The 25355-nt window shown below is 43.8% G+C and overlaps 1 protein-coding gene across 1 annotated transcript in view; it reads left to right on the top strand.

Moving 5' to 3' along the window:
- Nucleotides 1–25355, top strand: part of agap1 (ArfGAP with GTPase domain, ankyrin repeat and PH domain 1) — a 90751-nt gene that overhangs the window by 23785 nt on the left and 41611 nt on the right. The window contains 9 exon segments of the mRNA XM_018661316.2: nucleotides 287–345; nucleotides 437–524; nucleotides 4822–4836; nucleotides 7235–7320; nucleotides 8079–8220; nucleotides 9177–9311; nucleotides 15296–15423; nucleotides 16185–16340; nucleotides 16922–17014. Coding sequence (XP_018516832.1) covers nucleotides 287–345; nucleotides 437–524; nucleotides 4822–4836; nucleotides 7235–7320; nucleotides 8079–8220; nucleotides 9177–9311; nucleotides 15296–15423; nucleotides 16185–16340; nucleotides 16922–17014 — 902 coding nt within the window.

Genomic DNA, 25355 nt, shown 5'->3' with positions numbered 1-25355 from the left:
TTGGTCTGCCGTGACCCTCGGCCTCCTGTCAGTCGTCTGTCAGCTCTAACGAGCCTCCTCCTCCTCCTCCTCCTCCTCCTCCTCCTCACCTCTCCTGCTCCACATGACACCACTGAGTGGAACAGATTGGATCCCTCGTTACTGAGCAGCCTGAGGCGTGTCGTCAGAGAGGAACTGCTGAGGCCGCTCGACATTTGACAAAACCAGCTGGTGAATGAGCACCTGAAGGCACCACGTGTTCATTGCAGCTGATTCATGTGTGTTTTTCTGTGTTTGTCTTTTAAAGATGCGTTTGTGAACAGTCAGGAGTGGACGCTGAGTCGAACGGTACCAGAACTCAAAGTGGTGAGTGGCTTCTTCATGTGGTTTTCTTCTTTTTAATTAACACATTAACATTAAGTTAACACTGACTCATCCCTCCTCTCCTCCCCTGCAGGGCATTGTGGGTAACCTGGCCAGTGGTAAGTCAGCGCTGGTCCACAGGTACCTGACAGGAACGTACGTCCAGGAGGAGTCGCCTGAAGGTACGAACACCACTCTTTCACCTCTCTGCTTTTTTACGAGGCTGGATCTGTTTGTTCATTCACTCAGATTCACTCCAGATTTACCCCCCCACCCCGTCTCTTTCAAGATTAGACCCAGGAAATAAATAAAAAAAGAAAAGTAGATTAAATCACTTTTTTTTTAAATACGAGGAGAATGTAATGAACTGAGGCTGGATTAAACTCCCGGCTGGCAAAACAAGACGTTAACAACCTCCGTCTCCTGCACGCAACCGCTCAAAGCTCCTCCTCCTCCTCCTCCTCCTCCTCCTCCTCCTCCTGCCTCCTGCATCTCCATGTTTCTACAAGGCTTCTTCTCTCCGTCCTCCGTCTCCTGGTCCTGCTCTCAGAGGGAAACAGAAGCACAGATTTGACCAACAGAGCAGAACAGTGATAAAACAGAGCAGACAGTCGGGAGCTTCACGGTCCATCGCTGAAACTACATGGGTCATTTTTTAAAGAGGTTTCACTCTGAAGTTAAAGAAGAATGTTTGGGAAAATATAAGAGGAGTTCAGACCACAGCACTGAGGGCGTCAGGTAGATAAGATGTGGCTTCAGCCTCAGTTTCAGAGAAATTATACCTCCAAGAAAATACTGGAGAACCTGTGCAGACTTCTACAACCCAAACTGATATCTTCAAAAAGCTCCTTCACCAGTCCACTGTCCAGAAATACAATATTATCAATAAACTTTGACATAGGACAAAGAAAAACAGCTCATCAAGACCAGAATTTGGCATTTTTTCAGTTTTTTGCTTGAAAACAATGAATCAGCATCACAGTATTTGCAGGTGAATCGACCAGTTGGTTCAGGTTTAGTTCTTAAACTCTTTAATATTACTGGTTACTCTGGTTGATTACAAACCAGGTCTTAAAGATGTTAGAGAGAAGTGAGGACATGAGGATTCAGGTTAATAACGAGGATTTATCTGAAATAAATAACTGACTGTTTTCCAGACAGACAGAGGACCAGGTATAAAACTTTAGAAGAAGGTTTTTACTGCAGACGTCCGTTGGCTCCTGTGTGAGAAATAAAGAGCTAACTGTAGTTTGCTGCTCACACGCCCTGCAGTGATGGCCATATTCCTCATCTAATATTAAACCCCCCACATACAGTACAGTACAGCAGCTCCCCCTCCCTCCAGGCAGAGACCCACTTCTACTAACCCCCATGTTTCCTTATTTATAATATGGTGAATATTTCACCACTCTCTGGAGGTCGGAGATTAGAAGCTGCTTCTACTTCTACTGTTACTGCTCCTGAAGTGTTGGTGATTGAGGACCAACAGAAGCAGATTCAGGCTCTTTCATCCTCAAGAACAGACCGGTGGTCTGAACCTTCTCTGGAGACAGAGACCCACCCCCTCCGCCCTCGGGACTGACCTCTCTGTGTGTTTAAAGCCTTGAAAACCATCAAACATTGTTTATTTAGGATGAAAACCTCGCCCACCCGGGATCGGCCCACCAGACCGTTTTAGCTGCCGGAACCAGGGCTGAGGTCGAATTGCCAGGAAAAACCTCCTTTAGAAATGAACTCTGGTCTGAAAGAGTCAGGAAGGACTGCTGTGAAACTACGATGGTGCATCACTGTAAACGCTGCTGCTGCAAGGAATCATGGGACGGCACCCCCTCCTCTCCTTAGTCGTCTTTACTCAGGAAGGTTCACACTGAGGTAAATGACCCAGTGTCAGCCATGATCAGAGCTGTACCAGGAGACGCTGGAGCTCCCATGATTCTTTGCAGCAGCAGCGTTTAAAGCGACGCACTGCAGTAGATCCACGTACAGGTTTAATCAGAAACTTCTTCCTGATTGGCTGAGCTCCACACGTGTGAGTGTAGATTTGTTTTGAATGAAACCTCGTGACGTTTTCCATGGAGGTGGAGGAGAAGTGGTTCAGAGAGGAGATTGTTTTGACTGTTGGACCGCAGCCTTGGACCAGCTCTGATCTGAGTGTTACAGTTGTACATCAGCCACTGAAATGGTTTGATTGTTGAATTCATTTGCTGCTGATCAGAGGTGATGGAAGAGACTCCAGAGGCTGGAGGACAGGAATAGTCTCTCTGTGGTGACGGGGAATCCCCTCAGCACATCTCTGAGCTGAAAGAATGAGAAAGTCTTCCTCAGCAGTGACGTCGCTCTTCTTCAAACTCCCTCTGTGGCTCTGCAGCTCCGTCCTCCACCATCCCTCCATCGCTCAGACTTAATTACACCGCAGCTCTGCCAAAAGCAACACGACACGGCTTTTCAAGCAGCTTCACATACCGTGTCCGAGCCGGCCCTAAACAACAGCTCCCCCCTGAAATCTTTGATCTAATTACTTGGCACCGCCGCCCGTCGAGGAAGTGGCGATTCCACTCCAATTAAAATAAAATAAAAAACCTCTTTGAAATCGTTGCATAACCAGGAGAAATAAAAGGAGCTGGAGGGGAAGAAAAGAGCGGAGGAATCTGATGTGTTGTTTTGAAATTCCTGGGATCTAAAAATACGCAGCGGCCTGGATTCCCATGGCGACTGATTGGGAGCGGGAGTTGGTGGCTTTTTGCGAGCGGCAGTGAAACCACAGCGCCACAAAGCCACCAACCAGAACTATTCTGGTCCTGGAGACTGGAGCCTCGGCTGCAGACGACCCGGCTCACATCAGCTCCTGTTAATGAGCAGACGAAAAAGTCAGAAACTTCAGTGTCAACATTTTGGTTTTTCTACAAACTCTGCTCTTTAAAACTCCTCTTTATGCTGCGTTCAAGGACAATCAGACATGGAGCTTCTCATATTTGACCCCTAAAGACGTTCTAAATTTAAATCATCAAAGAAGGAAAAGAAAATATTGGTTGATTGACAGGTTGTTTAAAATGTCTCTAAAATGTCCTCCGTCAAGACCAACAATCAGTCAATTAATTGATTAGTGGCTCAACTGAAAACTAATCTGCAACTATCTTATATTCAGTTCATCTTTAAAGTTATTTTTTCATACAAAAATGCTGTTTTCAGACATGAAGATTTCCTGCTTTTCTCAGTTTTATGTTGCATTAAAATGACATTTAAGACGTCATCTTTTTTCTATTTTCTGACATTTTATAAACTAAATAATTAATCTATGGTGGAAATAAACATTAGTTGAGTTTAAAGATGGATTCATCATCAGAATCGTTGCTTGTCTGACATCTCTATATATCTCTACCAGACTCCATAGAGAAAAACAGGGATTTAACCAGGAGCTGCTGGAATACCACTGCCTCCATCTGTTAGTGTGTCTGTGTTACTGTGTGACTTTCAGTGGTGGAAGAAGTAATCAGATACTTTACTGAAGTAAAAGTACCACACAGTAACACAGACACACTAACAGATGGAGCAGTGTATTCCAGCAGCTCCTGTGTTCTGCTCTGTTAAATTCCTGTTTTTGTTAATGGAGTCTGGTACTGATAACTTTAGTGGACATACTTTGAGGTGGACCATTGTCATTATCAAAAACATGGGAACATAAAGCTGAGGTTCATAAATACCAGAGAATACAGTTAATTACTGGAGGTGGGAGGTGGGAGCGGTTGCTTGTTTTGAAATGGCCCCCCCTCGACGAAACCGCAGAAAGTTAAACTCCAGTCGAGTGTTTGAGCAGCAGCACATGGTTTCCATTAAAACAGAAAAGAGCTCTGGTTGGGAAATCACCCACAGCCACCAAACTAACGCTGCTGCTGCTCGCACAAGTCGCCAAACATCAGTCACAGATTCTATTGTTCCCTTAAAAAATGCTTTTTCTCATTTGACTTTAATGGAAAAAAAGAAACGAGGAAGTTGTTCTCTCCGTGTTTAAACGTTTTAATCTTCTCCTTGTGTATTCGTCCATTTATCAAAGTCAAATTACTGTTTTATTTTCCAAGCAACAGCCTGAAACCCCCAAAATATTCCATTTGTTTTAACACAAGACCAAGAAAAAGCTGCAATCCTCAAAGCCAGAGAGGAGTCTGTTCTTTATTGTAAAATATTTAAAGGATGAATTGTTGTCGTGAGTAAACAGGTCCAGCCATGATGGTTTAAATCTCTGACATGTTGTGATGTGTTTACTGCTCTGACCTCCAGCTGACCTGCAAATAAAACTGTTTCTCTTGGTTTCTATTTATTCTGCTTTATTCTCTCTTTCACTCTCTTGTCATGAATCTGTCTTTTCTCTGGGTGTCTGGGTTTGACTGTGCTCGCATTAACTGTGGCTGCATCTTTGCTGATGTTGTTTTGCTTTTTGTTTCCTCTCTTTCTTCTTTCTGGGCTGCTCTTGTAAAAAACTAGCTGACGTGGATGCAGGTAACTATCCTCTCTCTCTCTCTCTCTGTCTGTCTCCTCTTTTCCATTTATCCCTCCATCCATCGATCCTGTGATTTAGGACAGCAGCGTGTTGAGAACAGCTCGGGTTCAGCAGCGTTACGTCTTTGTTTATTCATTCGATTGGGAAGCATCAGAATAAAAAATAAAAGCTGAGACTTTTTAAAGGTTTATTTCTTCCTCTTTATGTGGAGCCAGCAGTTTGCCACTGCAGTAATCACAGACTTTATTTCACAGCTCCATAATTACCCACTAATTTCCATGACGTTTCCTAGAAAGAGCAGTGTAATCTGATGCTAATTACGGGCAAATTAGAGATAAATTTCTTGCATAACTCACAGAGTCTTAACCTTGTGAGGCAGCTGGATTTCTCACAGCTGAGACTCTGTCTCACCAGGTGATAGCATCCTATTAAAGAGGAACTCCTGCCAGCTACAGGCGCTTCTTAGATTCTTTTACTCGACACAAAACAGGTCAACTAAACATGTAAGAGTGTGAAATATCTCTACAGGTAATAAAAGATTAGAAGGTTTGTAATAATAAAAGAACATTGAATTTCCTCTAAGATTAGATCTCTCCAGGATATTATTGGAATATTACAGACTTACATTTTTTATGTACGTTTTTGCTATCGCTACGTAGCTAATGTTAGCTAACATAGCTAATGTTAGCATTAGCAGCTGTTTACTCACCAGTCTAGAAGAAACATAAATCAAACTTCATCCCTTTACTCACCAAGAGCTGTCTCCAGAGGTAGAAAGCGACGCCATTGTTTTGCTCCTAGTTCTATCCCTGATGTTAGCATGCTAACCAGCTAGCCGCGGCCTGTCTCATTACTTTCTGATAACGACTCACTGTAGCGTCCTGAGGAAGAAGCCCTGTTCAGACGACGTATTCTAACCTCCTGATGAAGGATGGATGAAGCTCTTGGCAGTGACCTTTAAAAAATCTCTGATTCTTGAGTGATTAAAAGACTCAAAATTACCCACAATGCTCAGGGTAAAGACAGGAGAATGAAACCGTTCTTCACTGAAGCTGAACTCGATCGGCTGCTGTGACTCAACACGTAGCTCCGTCCTTCATGTCTGTAGTTTTATTTTGAAATCATCTTCCTCCAGCTGTGTGCATGTACATCACATGACTCCTCCTCACAGACTCACTGCAATGATTTGAGGAACCAGATTATTTCTTGCCTCTTCCCATCCTCACCACTGCGTAAACATCCACCGTGTCATTACCCTCTCTGGGCAGAGAAGCCTCTCTCTGCGTCCACGCCGTTCAAAGATCCGCTGATCCTGAAATAAACGTCTGGGCGCTGTTTTTAGTTGGAGAGAGACTTCCTGTAAATCCTCAGGAAGAGACGACAACCCACAACTCTCCTCTTAAAGGAACAAGTCACCCAAAACGTTTATTTTACAGCGATGTGGCGCAGAAACGTGTGAGTTTGTGAGCAAAAAATCCACTCAAATATAAGAAGAATACAAATTCTATAAATAACCAGTGACTGAATAGAAAGGAAAGAGGTTTAAAAGTATGTAAACAGAATAAAAACCATTTAAAAGGATGAAGACAGGGAGATACCCGCTCTCTGCGACTTCATGATATTTAAAAATGAACTGAAACTCTGATTGGCCTTCACATCACCAATCAGGTGTTTGGAATGTGTCACATGACCTTTAAACCACCAGGATATCACTCTCCTCAGGTGTAGAGAATCTCCTCAGCATATTTTAACTGGAGTTTAGTTTACAATGAGGAAAAACACTGAGAAACTGATGTTTATTTTTGCAGTTTAAACTGATTTTCACATGTTGATTTGAAGAGATAAAAACTAATATTTTCTCCCATGATGCAGTAGTAATGTGTGCAGTCGAGGGTTAATGACTGATACTGAAGCATCCTGAGCTAAAAATAAAAATGTGTAAAGGACGAGTCGTGGGAGAGAATCAGATCAGGAGTCGACCGAAGTTTAACCTCGAAATATTTTTAAATGTGAACCCAGGAGAGCGTGAACACTTCCTGATTCATGGCTCCCAGCCGACCCAGAAACTAAAAATATCAGAACTGATCTGAGGTTTTTCAGCTTTCAGAGGAACTGGTGAACTGGATTCAACTTGTAGCTAAAAGTCAAAGGTCAAAGGTCAAAGGTTTACCTGCAGAGCTTCATCCTCACCTTCAGCTGCAGGTGGTCATCAACTCTCTGTAGTTTTTACGTTTTCCAGTCATTTTAATCACTCTCCTCTCATGTAGCGTCATCATCCTTCACCAGATCAATCAGTCAATCAATCAGATCAATCAGATCGATCAGACCCCCCCTCTGTAGACACACTCTGATCCTCCAGTTGTTTCTCTCTCTGACTGTTGTCCTGGTTTCCTGCAGGTGGTCGATTTAAGAAGGAGATCGTGGTCGACGGTCAGAGTCACCTGCTGCTCATCAGAGATGAAGGAGGCCCCCCGGAGGCTCAGGTGAGAACTGCACCCCAAACACACCTGTATTACTAAACATACCGGTATATTATTGGATAAAAACACATTTTACTCATGTTAATGTTCTGTAATTCTCATACAAAGTAATGCAAACTCAAACACAAATCTCCAGATACGAAGGTGAGATAACTTTACTACATTAAGTTTTAATAGAAGGAGGAGAGACTGGATCTTTTACTGAGGAGAAACATTTGTTATAATGAAGCCAGGTGTCTGGATATTGGTTATGGCGTCTAACAGCAGCAGATTTAAAGTAATGTCTGGACTCTTCTGTTAGAACTGAACCAGAAACTGTTCAAATCTCCGTCCTCTACAGTCTGATTTACACAGTGATGGAGGTTTGGTTACCTCCACCTACAACACAGATCAGATCAGAGTGTGACTCACATTTATCTTGATTCATTCATTAAAACTTTATTTATAATTGTAAAACCATCTGAAAATGACTTGTTTTGTGAGACAGTCAGATTTTTAGGGTGCGTGATAAAAGAGAATCCGTCCTGGATGAATCTGGGTCAGGTCAGGGTTTTTTCTGTCCTGTAAACTGACCAAATGGATTTCTAATGTGAGTCTAGACAGAAAAACCATGAATAATTCACTTGTTTTCTTTCTGCTGCTCTTCACCTCCTCCACCTTTCACAGCTTCATCCTCCTCTTCCCTCACTTCTTCTCTGCTTTAAATAAAGCCTGTGTAAAGTCTCAGGAGTGTTAATAAAGTTATTTTATCGTCGTTGCAGTTTGCTCTGTGGGTGGACGCCGTGATCTTCGTCTTCAGTCTGGAGGACGAGATCAGCTTCCAGACGGTCTATCACTACTTCAGCCGCCTCGCCAACTACAGGAACACCGCCGACCTGCCGCTGGTCCTGGTCGGCACGCAAGGTCCGACACACACACACACACACACACACACACACACAACATGAACAAAAAATGCTACACCTTTGCTGCCACCTAGTGGTGTATTATCATGATAACAGTTAATAACCCACCTACAGTAGAATAAGTTTTACAGTGGAGTAAAATAAAGCTGAAACCATTATTTTACTGAAAGGAAATTAATCAGTTGATCACTCATTTTTACTGTTTTTCAAGCAAAAGTTCTTACATTTACAATCTGTTTAAAATCAATTATTATTGTAGTAATTGCATTAGTTATTTTACTGTTTTCAGAAGGAAATCAGCAAACAGACACTGTCCCTGACAAATAAATTAAATAAACTAAACTCATTAAGATGCAGTTTTTTAAATTAATCTGCTGTGATTTTATCAGTTAATATTTTAGTCCATAAATCATCAGAGAACAGTGAAAAATATGCGTCATAATCCAAGTCCAGAGAAGTGATTTCACATGTCCTGATTTGACCGATGCTCAGAGTATAATGATATAAAACAACTAATCCTCACAGAGTAGAAGATTGTGAAGACAATGAAGATACCTGCAGGATCTGTCTTTACTCTGGTTCATATAAATGTGAGCTTTGGTCTGAATCTGCCTGGGTCTGCCTTCAGGGTCCCCTGGAAAATAAAAGTCCTCCACCAGCACACATCAAACAGCAGAGGGCGCCAGAGCATCATCATCTCTTAGTTATTAGTGATGATGGGAAGATGTGACACTGAATCAAAGACCTAATGTGAAAGTTTATGTCATTAAAAATGGCCTTTACTTAGATAAATTAAAATAAATTAAAGTATCAGCTGTGTGAATAAATGTAAACATAACTCCTCTTTTTTATCTTTAACTCTTTAACTTTTCTTTCCGTCGTTTTCTCAAAGTCCTCCTGACGCTGAAGAGCGATTTTAAACACGACCTCCCTCTCTTCCCTTTCCTCTCTCAGACGCCATCAGCTCAGCGAACCCCCGAGTGATCGACGACAGCCGGGCCAGGAAACTGTCCAACGACCTCAAACGCTGCACCTACTACGAAACCTGCGCCACCTACGGCCTGAACGTGGAGCGAGTCTTCCAGGACGGTAAGAACCGATCTTTGTGGTCAGGAAAGCAGAGTCCAGTCCTCTGGGAAGGTGACATTCCTCCCCCCGCCTCCTCACCCCCTCACCCCCCGATGCCCCATTCGGTCGCTCTTAATCACACGTCAATTAAGAATTAAATGGACCCGCTCAGCTATTTAGCTCAAACCGAACAGCAATTAAGTTTTATCATAGCGAGGGGAAGGAAGGTAAGGAGGGAGGGTGAGGGAGGGGGGAGACCTACAAAAAGAGACGATTCCCCGACGGGATTAATAAAAGAATCAGACATTATAGGAGGAGGAAGGAGACGAGGTGAAGAGGAGGAGGAGGAGGAGGAGAGTGTCCGAGTCGTCAAGGTCTCCGTTGGACCTGAGACTCGTGGTGAAACAATCAGTCTGACCTTGAATTTCAGCGTTTTGTTTACAGTGAAGCTGCGTTCAGAGCGTTTGATTTAAGCTCCTGGAGGTGCCTGACGGGTGGGGTTTATTTATCAGGACAGTATCTCTCTCTCCTGTCACCTCTGACTCTGCCTGGCATTATTCATCCTGGTCTGAAGATTTTAATTTAAATTATTCTCTATTCAACCCCAGTGGAGTGGGACTGTGGATTCATACGCTGCTGAAAATAGTCCCCTACAAACACCTCGTCTAATTCCTCCTGTTTGTTTGGATCCTGGATCCTGATTCAGAAAAAACGTGACGACAAGAAGGTTAAAATCCAAACTTTAGTAAAGTCTGAGGCAGAAAACTTTTTTTTTCCTGGAGTATTTTTGCAAATCGTAAGCCCTGCGGCTCATTTTTTACCTTCTGAAAGCACATTAATATGAAGAGACAGAGCAGAGACGTTAATGAAGCGGCCGGTCGGCAGGCGCAGGGTTAACGGCTGTAATTAGAGAGAAATAAATGACACGGACTCTGCGGTTAATTAGCGGAGCTGCAGTGAGTCTGTCGGCCTCTGGCATCCGTCTGCATCCACCTGAGCTTTACACTCCGAGACTCTGCGGCTGAAACCTCAGCCTGTGTTTACAGGTTGAATTTTTACAAACACTCAGGTCTTTTGTTTTGGGACTATTTTCAGTGGCGGATGAATACACATTTATTTCTCTGGAGTGTATCTGTGGGCAGCAGGATGGTGTGAGTGAGTGTAAACCAGGATAAATGACAGTAGCTGTCAGTAGAAGACAGTAAAGTGTCGTTCTCAGATTTAATGATGAGCAGTAGCTGTGTTTGTCCAGGAGGGGGCAGCACAGGAGCAGAGACTCAACACTGACTGCTGATTAACACCAGAAACGCTCAATAACACAGCTGGTAAATATCAGTAAAAGCGTAAAGAGGAAGTAGATACTGTTGGTTTTTTAATGGGGAGAGTGGTCGAGTGGCGGCAGTGTCAGGAGACACCACAGAAGAAGAACGGGTGATGGAGGACTCGTGGAAACATGAATGAAAGGAGCTGTTTTTGGCAGTAGATCATAAACGCAGCTCTCAGTGGCCCAGGAGGAAGCTTTCCACACTAAACGCTGCCTTATTATCCTCTTGATTATTCCACCGAGTGTGTGTGTGTGTGTGTGTGTGTGTGTGTGTTATTGTGTCTGACACTGTCTCCTTGTGTTCCTCTCGTCATTATCCCAAATTAATCAGTTTTTTAATCATCCAGCAGAACGATGAGTTTAATGTTTTCTGTCGACGCCCGAAACACGACAGCAGCCTGCAGCTCTGTGTGTGTGTGTGTGTGTGTGTGTGTGTGTGTAATCATGTGTTTATTTTGTGTTATTATTTGTTGTTGTAGATGTGTTTGTTTGTAAAAGTGTTTCACATTTGACACTGAAGATGTCGTTAGTTTGTTTGTGAGTGTGTGTGTGTGTTTCATGAGTTTCTATAGCTGTGTGTATCTGTGTGTGACAGACTCACCATCATCAGTCACACACACACACACACACAGAGCTGCTGTCAGTTTGTGTTTTAGAAACTAAAGTTTGTTCACCTGTAGATTTTCAAAATAAAAGATGAAACACAAACAGGAAACAGATGATTTCATAATAAAATCACCTGAGCGAAGAAGAAACTTCAGGAAATTAAAATATTTTTTTCTAATTATAGTTTTAATTTTAAATCATCCACAGTCTTATCCTGTGAATATAGAGATTTTAATCAACATGATAGAACATAATAAAAATACATTTAAAATAGATTCAAATAAAAAAACAGACATGCTGTCAAATTTCTTAAATGTTCAGAAACATGAGCAGAGTTTGGTTGGTGGCCTGTTTTATTTTCTTAATATTTTCAAACTTTAATACTTTTTTAAAACTTAAATTAATATTCATTCTCTCACATCTTTTCTTATTTTTTCATTCCATAATATACTTCTAGTCAGTTTTTTATTATTTTTGAATCCTCATCTACTTTTCATACGAGTCTTAATTTTGTTCATATACATATTTTACTTATTTTACCAAGCTAATTAACTTTATACCCACTCTCTCATTCTTCATTTAAGATTTAATTTCTTGTTAATTAACCTCAGGCTTCAGTTAGAGCTGCAGTCCTGCGGAAGCTGCTCCTATTTATTTATATTCCTGATTGATCCTCGATCACCTGTGATTGTTTTTGTTTATCTTTATTCTCTAACGAGTAACAGATCGCTCTGATTTAAAGGACATTTGCAAACGTCCTCGTGTTTGTCGATGGTGAATAAAATCACTTTATGAATGAATGTGTGCAGGTATTGATCTCACATGCATGTTTCCGTGACCTTCGCTTCGTTCGGCGTGTGGATTGATCGTGGCGGGTCGGGCCGGCCAGCGGTGGGGGGAGAGAGGGGGGCGGGGCTTTAATTACAGCGCTCATATTCAGCTCCATTATCAGGAGGATCATCACGATGACGAGCAGAAGAAACGCTGATTCGCACTAATTTGACATGAGTGGTGTGTGTGTGAGAGAGTGTGTGAGTGATTTAATTACTATACACCGTGAGTGTTTAAACCCACAGAAGCTTTAAAGTCTTATTTTCACATCACAGGAACATCACTATTTATCACCACCAGACTCCATTGACAAAAACAGGAATTTTACTGGGAGCTGCTGGAATACCACTGCCTCCATCTGTTAGTGTGTCTGTGTTACTGTGTGACTTTCAGTGGTGGAAGAAGTAATCAGATACTTTACTGAAGTAAAAGTACCACACAGTAACACAGACACACTAACAGATCAAGGCAGCAGCTCCTGTTTTCTGCTCGGTAAAATTCCTGCTTTTGTCAATGGAGTCTGGTATTGATACATAGCGATGTTTCTGGACCTACATTGAGATGGACAGTTGTCCACATCAATCAACTAATATAAACTACTTCTGATTATTGTTTAATTATTATTAATATACAGCATTACTTTGGTTTCCGTGGTGTAACGCTGCCATCTAGTGTCCTGTCAGAGAAAAGGCAGGAGGTGAATCTAAACTACTTGAGACCAGGTCCAGTTAATGTCTGTGTGTCTGTGGTTGTAGGCTGTGTGAACACATACAAACCTTTTGTTTTAATTAGTGTTTGTGCGTCAGTGTTTTTGTGCGTCTGTATGAACAGTTATGATTGTGTGAGGGGTCATCTCAGCTCGTTAGCGTCTGCACTCTATCACCGATTAAATAGAGGAAGGAGAACTCTGTGTGTGTGTGTGTGTGTTGTGGGGGGTTCATGTCGGTGCAATTAGGCTAATTAAATTAGCGCTCTGATGGACGAGGGAGCACAGCGCTGTCACCCTCCCTCCTCCCCCTCCATCCCTCACACAGAGGTCACTCCCCCGACTGGACGAGGCTTCACTTCCCATTACAGCAGATTACATGTTAAATACACACACACACACACACACACACACACACACACACACACACACACAACGAGTCGCAGCCTAAAACAATGAAAATCACCAACAAAAATGCCAAAACATTATTGCATTAACATTAACAACTAACGATTAAACTCATTATCAATTCAACTGCAGATTATTTTTTCAATTAACTGATCTGATAAAACATCTGAAAATAGTGGGAAATGATGTTTAAATCAGCTTTTTGTGTTGATCAAATAATTGATCTAGAATGCAACTAAAAACTGACAGGTCTGAGTTTTGAAGCAGCAGAACAAACCTTATGTGAGGACTGAAAATGTGGTCAAACAGCCATAAACAGCTGTATCCAGCAGCGCTCTGTAAAATCACAGTTTTTGTCAATGGAGTTTGGTATTGATGTGCAGTGACTCCACAGATTCTCATCCCTATCAATCATTTACAACCAGAAACACGGGAACATAAAGCCCAGGTGAAAAAAACACCAGAGTTTTCCTTTAAAGTGAAGAGTGAAACACTGCAGAGTCAGCTTAACCCCCTCCACCCTCACCCCCCTCCCTCTTTATGTCTCACCCGGTGCAGCCCCGTCATAAATCTGATCAAAGGGGAGACGTTTCCATTAGAAGAAATGGCAGCTTCTCAGAGCAGAACTGAGATTGATGGATAAAGTTAAATTGCATTAACCGAGCAGTTTAAATATTTAGCGCAGCCTTATCATAACTGTTCTTAACACTTAAAGTAAAATACAGCCTGCCAGGTACGGGACGGACACCCTGACATGTATGTGAGGCCTCAGTCCCACCAGACTCCACACAGATTTACATTAGCATTAGCTCACAACCAGAGCTCGGAGAGACTGTGTGAGTGGAGTCAGGAGAGAGTTAAGACTTTAGTGACTCCATTATCTCTGTTCCAATAAACACAGGCCCGTTTCACGCGTCCGCAGATGAAACCATTGTTTTAATTGGGCTCGTTAAAGCCCCCGGCTTCGTTAATGAGGAGCCAGTCGTAAACATTTACCTCCAGGTGACACAGGGCCGAGCCAAGGGCAGCAACAAGAGAGAGACAAGAAGAAGAAACTCTGAGATGTTTTTAAAAGAAATCCTCCTACGGTGCGATGAAGCCATTCAGAACAAAAACAGACGATTAAAGAAAAAACAGTCTTCTTTTTCTAATTTGAATATCATATGTTGGAATTGGACTGGTTTTCCTGCATTCTACAACATTAGAGGTGCAATCAAAAAGTTCCAAGGACTGCACCTATAACCAGAAAACCTGCACCTGGTTTGAATATGGCTGCCATCTCCTTTGAAGTAGTCACTTTGTACAGCGATACCTGGCAGTCCTGTTCTGTAATGGTGTCAAGCATCTATATGCGACTCGTGCTGGATCTCCAAAATGGCTGCTGATTGTGTTGGTGCAGCCAAAAAAGATGAGTGTTGTCACGATGAAGCTGCCAAATTGTCATCGTCACAGTTGAGGTTGTTTGCGAACATCGGTTCAGTAGAATTTGGCGTTGATCTCCACCACTAAGCTTCCAACTGGTCATTTCATTTAGCTCTGAGCTCTTCTACAAAAGCCTTTCTTCTTAGAAAGTTAGTGAGAGTTTGAAAGAGCGCGAGGGAACAGGAAGTGCTAACATGCTAACTTACAGTCTTGGAACTTATCGATCGCACCTCGTCTCTTTACTTTGAAGCTCTGTAAGTGCTGGATAAAGTTCAGCACGTCCTGTACCAAGGTGATTTTGGCCTGAAACGTCAACAGCTGTAGAACCCCATCCGTCCTAATAATGCTGAGCTCGGCCGCCCCACCAGCCCCCTCATTCATTCACTCATTCATCCGTCCTGTTGTAGACCTGAGGACGCCCTCTGACACACCGTCATCTATCAGCTGCACCGATTATTCTCCCATTATTAGACTGAAGGGGAGGATGGAGACGGTCGGATCAGGAGCAAAAAGGTCCGTGTCAATCAATGACAGACCCGCCCCACCTTCTAGTGAGCAGCCAATCAGAGGAGAGGATGTTTAGATATAGATATTTATAGTTATATCATTATTGTTGTGTCCTGTTGGGAAGTTTCTTTGTTCGCTTGTGTTTTACTTTAACCCTGACTCATGGATGTGTTCCTGTTGTCTTATGTCTTTGTGTTGCAGTTGCCCAGAAGATCGTTGCCACCAGGAAGAAGCAGCAGTTGTCCATCGGGCCGTGCAAGTCGCTCCCCAACTCGCCGAGTCACTCGTCCGTCTGCTCCACGCAAGTGTCGGCCGTCCACATCAGCCAGGTCAGACACGAGCTTCAGATAATATGATATTTACTTAATTTGACAAATGCATCTTAACTCAAGGTCCACTTATGAGCTTTTTCTGGAGCTTTAAAGACTGTGAGATGCAGCTGAAAGCTCTGGAAAGAGCTGAAAATGGACCTTGAGTTCAGATTATGTTGTCAATCTTTTGTTTACTCATACTGTTTATCTTTTAAATGTGTGTGACATCCTAATGCAGAAAAAAACAGACAAAAATGCATCACCTACATCCTTAACAAACAGACATTCACCACAAACCAAAGTGCATTTTGTTACAAAGCTCTGCTACGTTCAAGGCACGACACAGTGAACTACACACAGTCTCTGCTCGAGCTTCAGGCCGTTAAGCTCTTCGATCCTCGTCCTTCAATCCTCCATCGATTTCTCATTAAAAAGCCATCGCTCAGTGTGTCTGAGCAGGCAGCGCCACGTCCCCCGAGAGCCGTGTTTATCTTCCCGCCGCCTCCGCATAAACAGCCCTCGGTGCATCTTTAGCTCTCACTGATTACTGTCAAGTGTTCGCTGCCTCGCCCTACACTCAGGAGACGCCTATTACACTGATGAGACGTCCAACACATTAGAAAACACACAACTTTTCCCACACACTGCAGAGGCTTTATTCTGAAATGCTGCCCTGCTTTTATTGTGAAATTAAAACTATAAAATGTCAATGGGTGAAAATGTCGACAAACATTAGAACTTGTCTTTGATTTTGGTTTGATTCTTCTCTCTCTGTCCAGACGAGTAACGGCGGCGGCAGTTTGAGCGACTATTCGTCGTCGGTGCCGTCCACGCCGAGCACCAGCCAGAAGGAGCTCCGCATCGACGTACCGCAGACCACCAACACGCCCACACCTGTCCGAAAGCAGTCCAAGCGCCGGTCCAACCTCTTCACCGTGAGTCTTTCTTCTACACTCTCTTATTTCAGGGGAGATGGCTTGGAGTTTGTGAAGGTTGTCACAACAAATGCAGATGAATTCTGGGCTCTGAAACTCTGGTCTTCCCTCGCTCTTGCTTCCTTTTGATGCAGAAAAGTCACATTTCTTTGTTATTTTGACAATTGATGATTAAGTTTGCATTTTTTAAGCAAGAATGTGAAATGTTTTCTTCTTTCAGCTCGCCCACTTGTGTTTTATAGTATTTTAGAGTATCTTTAGGTTGAAGACACCATTACACTGTGTTTTTGAGTATTTTCCGATGTTTAATTGAAGTGGCAACAGACAACTTCTGCCCCCTACTGTTTCCAAGTGGAATTAAAAGAAGAATATAATTATGTTAAGTTTCACTATTGCTAGCTACCAGGAGAAACAAAACTGTCAGTTAATGTAGATTATAATCAGCAGACTGATCGATGACAACATCAGACTCCAGAGAGAGTGGAGGTGAAAACTTCCCACATGTTGGTTTCCTTTCCGCTGCACGGTCGAAGTCAAACTCAGTGTCGTTAATAAAGGTTATTGTTTCGTCTCGTCCACAGTCGAGGAAGGCGAGCGAGACGGACAAGGACAAGAAGGGCCTGGAGGCTCGAGCCGACAGCATCGGCAGCGGGCGAGCCATCCCCATCAAACAGGTGAGACTGAGACTTCCTGTCTGTTCTGCCGCTCGCTCTCTCGCTCCGTGTTTGATGCCTCGGCCTTGATTAACAGTGAAATCACACACTTGACATCAATTAAGAGCGAGGGGCTCTCCCGGGTCCTCCAACCAGATCATTAGGAGAAGGAGAGGGAAGGGATTTCACTGTCACTCCCTCCGTCGCTCTTTTCTCCTCTTCATTTCTTTTCTGTCTTTTTTTTCTCTCCTCCCCTCCCTCTGTTCGTCCACTTCATCTCCCACTTCATGTTCCCTTTCAAAGCTGCTGCTTCTCCTCTCCTCTCATTTTTTTTTGTCCTCCCGGAGCTCTCTGATCGGAGCGTTTGCAGCAGTGTTTTGAAGGAATAAAAGAAGAAGAAGGGGAAGCAGAGGATGAAGGGGAGGGCGAACGTCACCACAACCTCAGCACACACACATCCCCGCTGCGACGGCGAAGGAGAGCACCTGAATCAGCTCTTAATTTGTCGCAAACAAGCTCCCCTCATGTTGGAGTAGTGGTGGGTGAGGCGGCAAGAGGGTGAGGGAGGGAGAGGGAGGTGGCAGAATGGTAGTGGGGGGGTCTCCCGACAAAATCAGGCAATTAGCGAGCAGCTAATCGGCGCCTCTTGTGTCGACACCGCTTCCTCGTTTGTAATCTCCTAATGAACAAATCGCATCTCTGATTCGGGGCCAGGAGAGAGGGGGCGAGAGACATAGACTGACTGACTGAGAGGAGAGAGAGGGAGAGGGAGAAGTAGGGGGAGGGGGGAGGCATGTACTGCTGCTGTTTGTGTTTGGGGTCGTCGTTTAAGAAAAGACCCCGCTGTGCTGCCGCAGCAGAGCCAGCAGTAATTGCCACCGAACGCCGTCCTCATCGTGTGAAAATCCCTCTCCAGCTCCCAGCGGCTTCAAACGCACCGTCGTCGTCGTTCTTCTGTGGTGGAGCTCAGCGGGCGGAGTCGCCTTAATTCAGCCTGAGTGCCAGAAACACTCCTCGTTAGGTACTTATAAAATAATAACTTGGAAAAAAGGGGGGGGTGGCGTCTAAGTTGGAGAATATTCAGCGTTAATTGAACATTTATCAGCTGGAAAACTTTGATATAAAGGCTAAAAATGATGCTAAGCTAAGCTAAACTAAGCTAATCATGAGGCCTCACAGCAGCAAATACGTGTATATATGCAAGTCAAATATTCCTTTAAGTGAGGAAGAAAACAAACAGTTTTTCTGTGTGTATTCAGTCTTTTACTCAAGTGTTTCGGTTTGCCTCAGTGTAAAAATACACAGTGTTGTTTTAAAACTGCATTTCCAGAAAAAAACTGCCCTGTTCTCAGATTTATGATGAATTTATCAAATAATCCAGTGAGACTTAAAGAGTTAATTTATCCACAAAAGCAGCAGGAATCATTTAGTTTGTTTAGCGATAAGTGAGTGTCGCTTTACGCCGACGATGTGAAACTGTTTTTATTAAATTACTAACGAGCCTGAGCCAAAACCTGCTCGACAAAATCACAGCTTATTTTTAAAGTCAACTGATCAGATTCATGCTAATGAAGCCAGACACATACTTAGCCTGGCACGGCACAACATGGCAGACATGCTAACCCCCTCCTCCACCTCCTCCACCTCCTCCAGAGCAGAATAAAGCAGAGGAGGCAGCGCTGTGAGGCAGAGCACCGAGCTTCTTCCTCCTGTTTTTGGAGGTGGACGTTAATTGATTTGATGGTTCCCTGTGGTCGCTCTCGCCTCGTCTCCCCCCGCCTCGCCTCCTCAGCGACAGGCTCAACACACCGCAGACCTGCTCCCTAATTAGACTCTTATAAAGACTGCATGTGTGTTGGAAGAGAGATTCAAGGTTCAGCTACCTTTTCCCCATTAACGCTCCATTTGCACTCCATTTTACTTCCTGTGTGTGTGTGTGTTACCTCCCATTAGCACTGCGTTCACACTTGTTTTTAATGAGACGCCGGTCTGAGTCCGTCTCCGTCACCTTCTTGTCTCCCAACGTGAACTCAGCCAGACATTTACAACGCAGAATAACACAAACCACAGGCTTAATCAATCAGGTCTGAACGTGTGCGATCAGTTAACGTGTTGGTTTCATGTCTGAAGGAGCGTCTGTGTCGCTTACATTAAAGAAGTTAGACCTGTAGCACTGAATCACCATCAGTGTAAAATAATAAAAAACAGTATATGAGCCCTGGGTTCAGTGTAATGTGATTAAAGCTAGTGGACTCACTAATTACTGTTAACGACCTCACAGCCTGATTTTAAAATGAGCACACACTGTCCAACAACACCAGAGCTGAGCCAGTGCTGTGGCTCGCTGTAACACAAGTTGTCAAGTTGAGGGAGTTTGCAGGTAAACCTGTTACTGTGCTTTTGTGGAAAATATTATAAATCTGTTTGTTTAAATTAAACCGATCCACAAACCTGATCATTTACTGACCGCAGATTACCGCCGTACCTCAGAGGAAGAGGGCGGCAGCGGCCGGAGCGATGGCCTAACAGAGTCCGACATCTGCCAGAGAGATTAGCGGTGTCACGTTCCTCAACACAACACAAACACACCACTGTACAATCAGGTTACACCGCCTCACAACACCGAAGCTTCACGCCATGCTCTGCTGTGAGCTCAACACCTCTACATGTACACGTTTAAAGCCTAAAACCCTCGCTGTAAAATCAAAAATATAAAGATTACAACATGAAAAACACACAGTTGTTCCTCTGGTCTTGTACCTGCGGTGTGTGTGTGTGTGTAGGTGTGTGTAGGTGTGTTAAAGGAGTGTGTAATCCACTTGTTCGCTCTGCCCTGATCTCATTAGAGCGACTCTCAGAGCGACTCTCGACCACTCGAGGTGACGGTGGTTCAGTTCGCTTTTTTGTTAAAGGGGGGAACGCCTTCGTTAAAAGAGTCCAGTGCTCATTAAAAACACACACACACACACACACACACACAGAGGCCAGGACATGGTGGTGTCAGTCGGCACCACCATGTCCTGTAATGAAAATTAGCCAGAACGAACATTTACAACCTCACATACAACAAAATAACAGGCCCTGAATCATGTGTGTTAACGTGTGCGAGGGCGGTACGAGGTCAGATGTGTCATGTCGACTCTCATTGCCGCCTCTAGCTTTTACCTTTTTATTAAAGATAAATATCACCACCAGACTCCACTGACAAAAGCAGGAATTTTACTGAGCAGAACACAGGAGCTGCTGGAATACTGCTGTTAGTGTGTCTGTGTTACTGTGTGGTACTTTTACTTCCAGTAAAGTATCTGATTACTTCTTCCACCACTGAGAGTCACACAGTAACACAGACACAGTAACAGATGGAGGCAGTGGTATTCCAGCAGCTCCTGGTTAAATCCCTGTTTTTATCAATGGAGTCTGGTGATGATATATAAAGATGTTTCTGGTTAAAGTAAAAGGATCTTTCTCTTTAATATCTCTGTAGGAATTTTATCCATAATGCTGTCAGAGACTTGTAATATCAATCTGAGCCCATCAGAGGCACCAAACCCCAGAATGGTGCGTTCAAGTTCAGTCGTACAGATTCAATAATGACGTTTGTCGACTGATGGAGCCACAGCAGCAGTTTAATTTAGTGAAACATCCCTTTAAAGACACAGAAAGAACGTGTTTATTCTAATTAACTCTCTGAGGGACAACGGTTATCTGCGCCACCTGCACGAGGAACTAAAACAGGAAACATGTGGAGTCAAAGCTGAAGCCTCCTGCTAAGAAGCTTCACTGCCACATGAAACCACAGAGGAAACTCTGGCCGCCACCGGCAGCTGATCGCTCGCCTCTTTTCTTCTTTCTTGAAGTGAGCGGATGCGTCCAGCTTTGTTTACAGAGGCTGTTGACGGCGCAGGGCTCCTCCGACATCTGCTCCACGCCGCTAATTAGCCGATAATTACCGGAGAGAGAGGGAGAGGCTCGCTCATGTCTCTGTCGAGCGGCTGACCGAGGCGCTTTGAAAACCAACAATCTAACAAATTAATTTCCTCCGACACAGCAGCCGAGCCGCTGGGACCGCAGACACACCAGAGAGGGTTTTTTCTCCTTCTTCTTCTTCTAAACCTTTATTTACTCAGCGAAGGTTGACTGAGCACGACGTGGTTTTACTCTTTCCCACCTGGGAGCCACCCAGTACAAACACAGCCTTTTACTCAACGCCTCACTCGAGGCCAAAACCAGGATTTCTCTGAGCCGTCAGGGAATCTGACCTGGAGAACTTGGAGTCAAGACGGATTTTAAGGGTTCAGAGACTCAAATTAGAAGTTTAATGTCCTTATTAGAGGAAGGTTTGTGACTAATGATGCTCCTTCAACTCTAATTAATTCCTCTCCTGCTTCTGAACAGACCTCACACAGTGTTTTTAACTCAACACAGCTGAGTGCTGGAGTGTTAGGTTTCCAGGTGGCCTTTAAAAATTTTACATTTAAAAAATGACATTTTACATAGTTTATATAATTCCCCTTTTACAGGAACTTGGATATAACATAACACTCAAGTGTTTCATATCTTTATCTGTCCTGAAACTCTTTGTTTTAAATCTTTAGTGAAAACACACATTCACTCATGTGGCTCATTTGTTTTGGTGTGTTTTGGTGAAATGGGTTTGCCAGAGTCTTAGTTTGACAAAAGTAGTGTAATATATGAATGAAATAGTAGATCAGTGTATAAAGCATGTTTAAAATGAAATGTTGTGTGTTAGTCCACTTTAATCAGATGTTCTCAAAACCTCTTCAGGAGCTCGGGCTGGACTGAGTTTCCTCGCCTGTGAGTGGTGGACGTATTTTTCGGATGTCTGTGGGACAGTTTGAGGTCCAGCTGGAGATTTTAGCTGCTTTTCATGTACAGAAAACAGAGCCTGTTACCCATGATCCTCTGCTTCTGGAGCAGGAAGTGCTGCAGCTGTAACAAACACACCAAACTCCATTTAAAATAGTTGATATTTGCGCTGGTTACGTGTTTTTAACTGATCTACAGTTCAGCTTCACTCTTGAACTCTGTACCTGATTCCACAGAGTAAGAAACAGGTGTTCAGGACCTTCCTGCTTTTCTAACTTTTCAACTTAGACATGTTAAAACCTTCAGACAGAGTCAGATCCGCTGACCTCCAACCAGACGACCTCCTGCTGTAAATGTTCGGTCTCTGAGTCTCAGCTTCAGTCTGAGTCAGATTCTCACTGGAGTCTCAAGCCTTCGGACGTCGTCTTCCTCCTCTTCTTCCTGCGAGGAGCTGATTAGTGTTGTGGTTGTAATTGCCTCTCGCGGGGGTTGCAGACGAGCATGGGGCTGGGTGGTTTTGACAAGTCTACTCGTCCTCCCTCGGCGCCCGGGCGCTTTGTAAGGAGTTAAATTGGATGGTTAATTCGGGTGTTATTTACCCTGTAATTCATTAGTTTCGCCCCGCCATTGGCAGCGGGCAGGCTGTAATTTCACGCTTCGCAATAAAAGATGTCTCATAATCTGCTTCATTTAGCAGCCAAAGAATTTAATGAAATTAACTGCAGCCCTAATTAAGACGGTGAATATTAAAGACCTGCTATCAAGGCTTTAACGAGGGTGACACGATCCGCCTTCCGCCGGATTGGAAAAATATCATTTCCCTGGGAAAGGTTGTCACCGCTCGGAGCCATTTTGGCCATGATGACATTTTTGTCATGCACACTAACCCCTGGAAATTAGATTTTTCGGGGGGAGGAAGGAAGGGAGGGAGGGAGGGAGGTGAGGGGAGGATGTGTTGGAGGGTTGTCTCTCCCTTTTTAGTTTGAGAAATAATTAAAACAAGGAACACAGGCGTCAATCAAAGAGCATTTTTAGATTGTGCTCATTACGCCTCGGCGTGGCCGGTCTCCACGGAGCGCTCCACGGCTTCTGTTTTGGCGGGGGTGGGGGGTGTTTGGAAGTGTCCCCGTGGTCGCTTTGTTGTTGTTGTGCGGCGTACACGCTCGTCTGATGGCCGGCGGTGACCTGAGGGGTCTCTCGCCGAGGAAGAGGAGCGTTTGTTTTCCTCACATCCTGCCTCTCTCTGAGCGTCGGCGGCGAGCGAGGGGCGAGGTTTTTTATCCGCTAATGAATTGAGACTGCTGAAGTAAGGTTTGGATAATTGAGTTTCTAATTAATTACCCAGAACTCTTATCAGATAAATCAGCTCCTCTTCAACCCCCCCACCCCACCCTCTTCTTCTTCTGTGGTGTTTTATTTGATCTGGTCTGCGTCCTGCTCCCCTGGGCCTGCCCTTCGCCGTCCTTGCCTCATCAACGGCGACCTTGTCGAGCCCGTCGGTGTGTGTGTGTTTTGATGTTTTGTTCTGGTGTGTGGTGTTCACCTCGTCGTCAGGTTGAGTATCACACACAGAGGACTGATGTGGAAACACACTCAGGGAACAGAGAGCGCCGCCAAGGCTGAACACACTCCTCTGAACCTGAACAGGAAATCACGTGACTGATTCTTTCAAATTAAAGCTCCAGTTCAGGAGCTCTTTGAGTCAGTTTGATGGCGAATGAAACACAATCAAACGCCAGTTTTAAAAAACTAAATGATAAAAAATACAAATGGGATGTTTCAGAGGTTTGTTGAGCAACAGAATCAGCAGAACTTTCTCATACTTTTATTTTGTAGGTATCACCAAAGAGGAGATGATTCCTGTTTCAGATGAATGTTTGTGGATAAAAGTTGTTCACGTGGAGAAAATATTCAACAGGCAAACAAACAAGACTTTGAACATATTTTAATGAAGATAACTGATCCAGGACCTGCTCTCAGACTCTCCTGACTTTTACTGTTCCTTATTGTGAGATTTAACAAACAGAGCCAAAGTTTTTAAAACAGTAACTGTAATCTAATAACAAGCAGACGTAGAAGAGTAAAAGAACTTTGAACACAAACATTATTTCCTTTATTTTTAACCTGCAGGTCAGCCGGTCATTACAAACCACCAGAACCTCAGTTTAAATCACTGTAAGTAAATGGTTTTAGGTTTGAATTCTTGATGAAAACATCGCAGAGCTTCAGCGAGGAGCTGGAACATCAGTTTGTAAATGCTAAATATCAAAACTATGTGGAATAAAATGGAGTTGAAATCAATAAACAACAAATAAAAGGTAAAAACTGGATCTTAAGGTGTTTTAAAGGAGAAAAAGTCGTTTCTTTGTCTGTAATTTTTGGTTTCTTCTGCACACCAGAACCTCTGTGATCTTTAGCTCCTTCCTTTAAAGGTGATATTTACCTGGAGCATCAGTCTCTTTCTTTCTTTCCGCCCTGATTAGAGAAGCAAACGTTTCACCGACTCAATACAAACCAGCGCTCTCTCCTCTGTCTGAGAGGATGATGGATGACCTGCGATCGCCGCTCACGCCGGATCAGATAGCCGCCGCGATAGAGGAAGAGCGTCCGGCTTTTCCCTCTGTCACCCCCCACTCTGCTGGGAGGTGGGTGACACCTCTAATTTAGCCTCCCGCTCTCTGGGGACGTCGAAGAACAAAAAGGTCCCCGGCCTCCTTTTCGACATCACCCTGTTCTCTGGAGGTTTGTCCACAGATATCGCCTCCCCCGTATCTCCCCTAAGATCCACTGTCACTCCCTTCAAGAGGCCCGGGGAGAGTCCATTGTCTGAGGAAAATAGGGGGGTGATTGAGTGATTAGAGAGTAGATTAGTCTGTATCAATAGAGGAGGAAATAGGAGGAAACAACCCTCTGAAAAAGTTCTTTTATCAGACTGTTTCTTTCTTAGATTCACACAGAGGACGGTGGTTATTGTTTGATGTTAAATTTTAGGGTTTATTTTCCTCATTTTTAAAGATTTCACCCCACAAACTTCACACATTGAAACAAAAGACTCTCCTTGATCTTTAATCATGTTCTCTGCTTCTCGATAACGTCCACGCTTCCATCATCTTCTTAACGTGTCCGACATGAGACTCGGTGGCGGTCTTTAATCAGGAAGCCTCAGGTACGAGCCCGAGAACCGTTTTTTCGGATGCGTTGTCTAACGAATGACTTCATCTCTCGGCTTCCCTCCAGCTAGCGACCTTTTCTTAAGCACTACGCTCACAATACTTCACCGAGGCGAAGAGGTGTCTCGGCATGAAAGAAGAGAAACTGTGTCCGGGGGAGTTTGGGTGTTTATTGAAGAGTATTTACATTTAAAACAAAACTCCTGCATCCTTCCTTCCTTTACTTCCTTTCCTACATTCCTCAATTTGTCCACTTTATGTAAACATGGACGCCTCATGCTTCTTTACTTTGCTGAAAAAAGAAGAACCCACAGTCGTGAACCTCTCTAATGCCCTCGGACGTTTTCGGTTGCCTAACAAATGAC

Source organism: Lates calcarifer, linkage group LG7_2 (genome assembly GCF_001640805.2).
Source record: "Lates calcarifer isolate ASB-BC8 linkage group LG7_2, TLL_Latcal_v3, whole genome shotgun sequence".
NCBI classification, from domain to species: Eukaryota; Metazoa; Chordata; class Actinopteri; family Centropomidae; genus Lates; species Lates calcarifer.
This window is presented reverse-complemented; position numbering and strand designations above follow the sequence as displayed.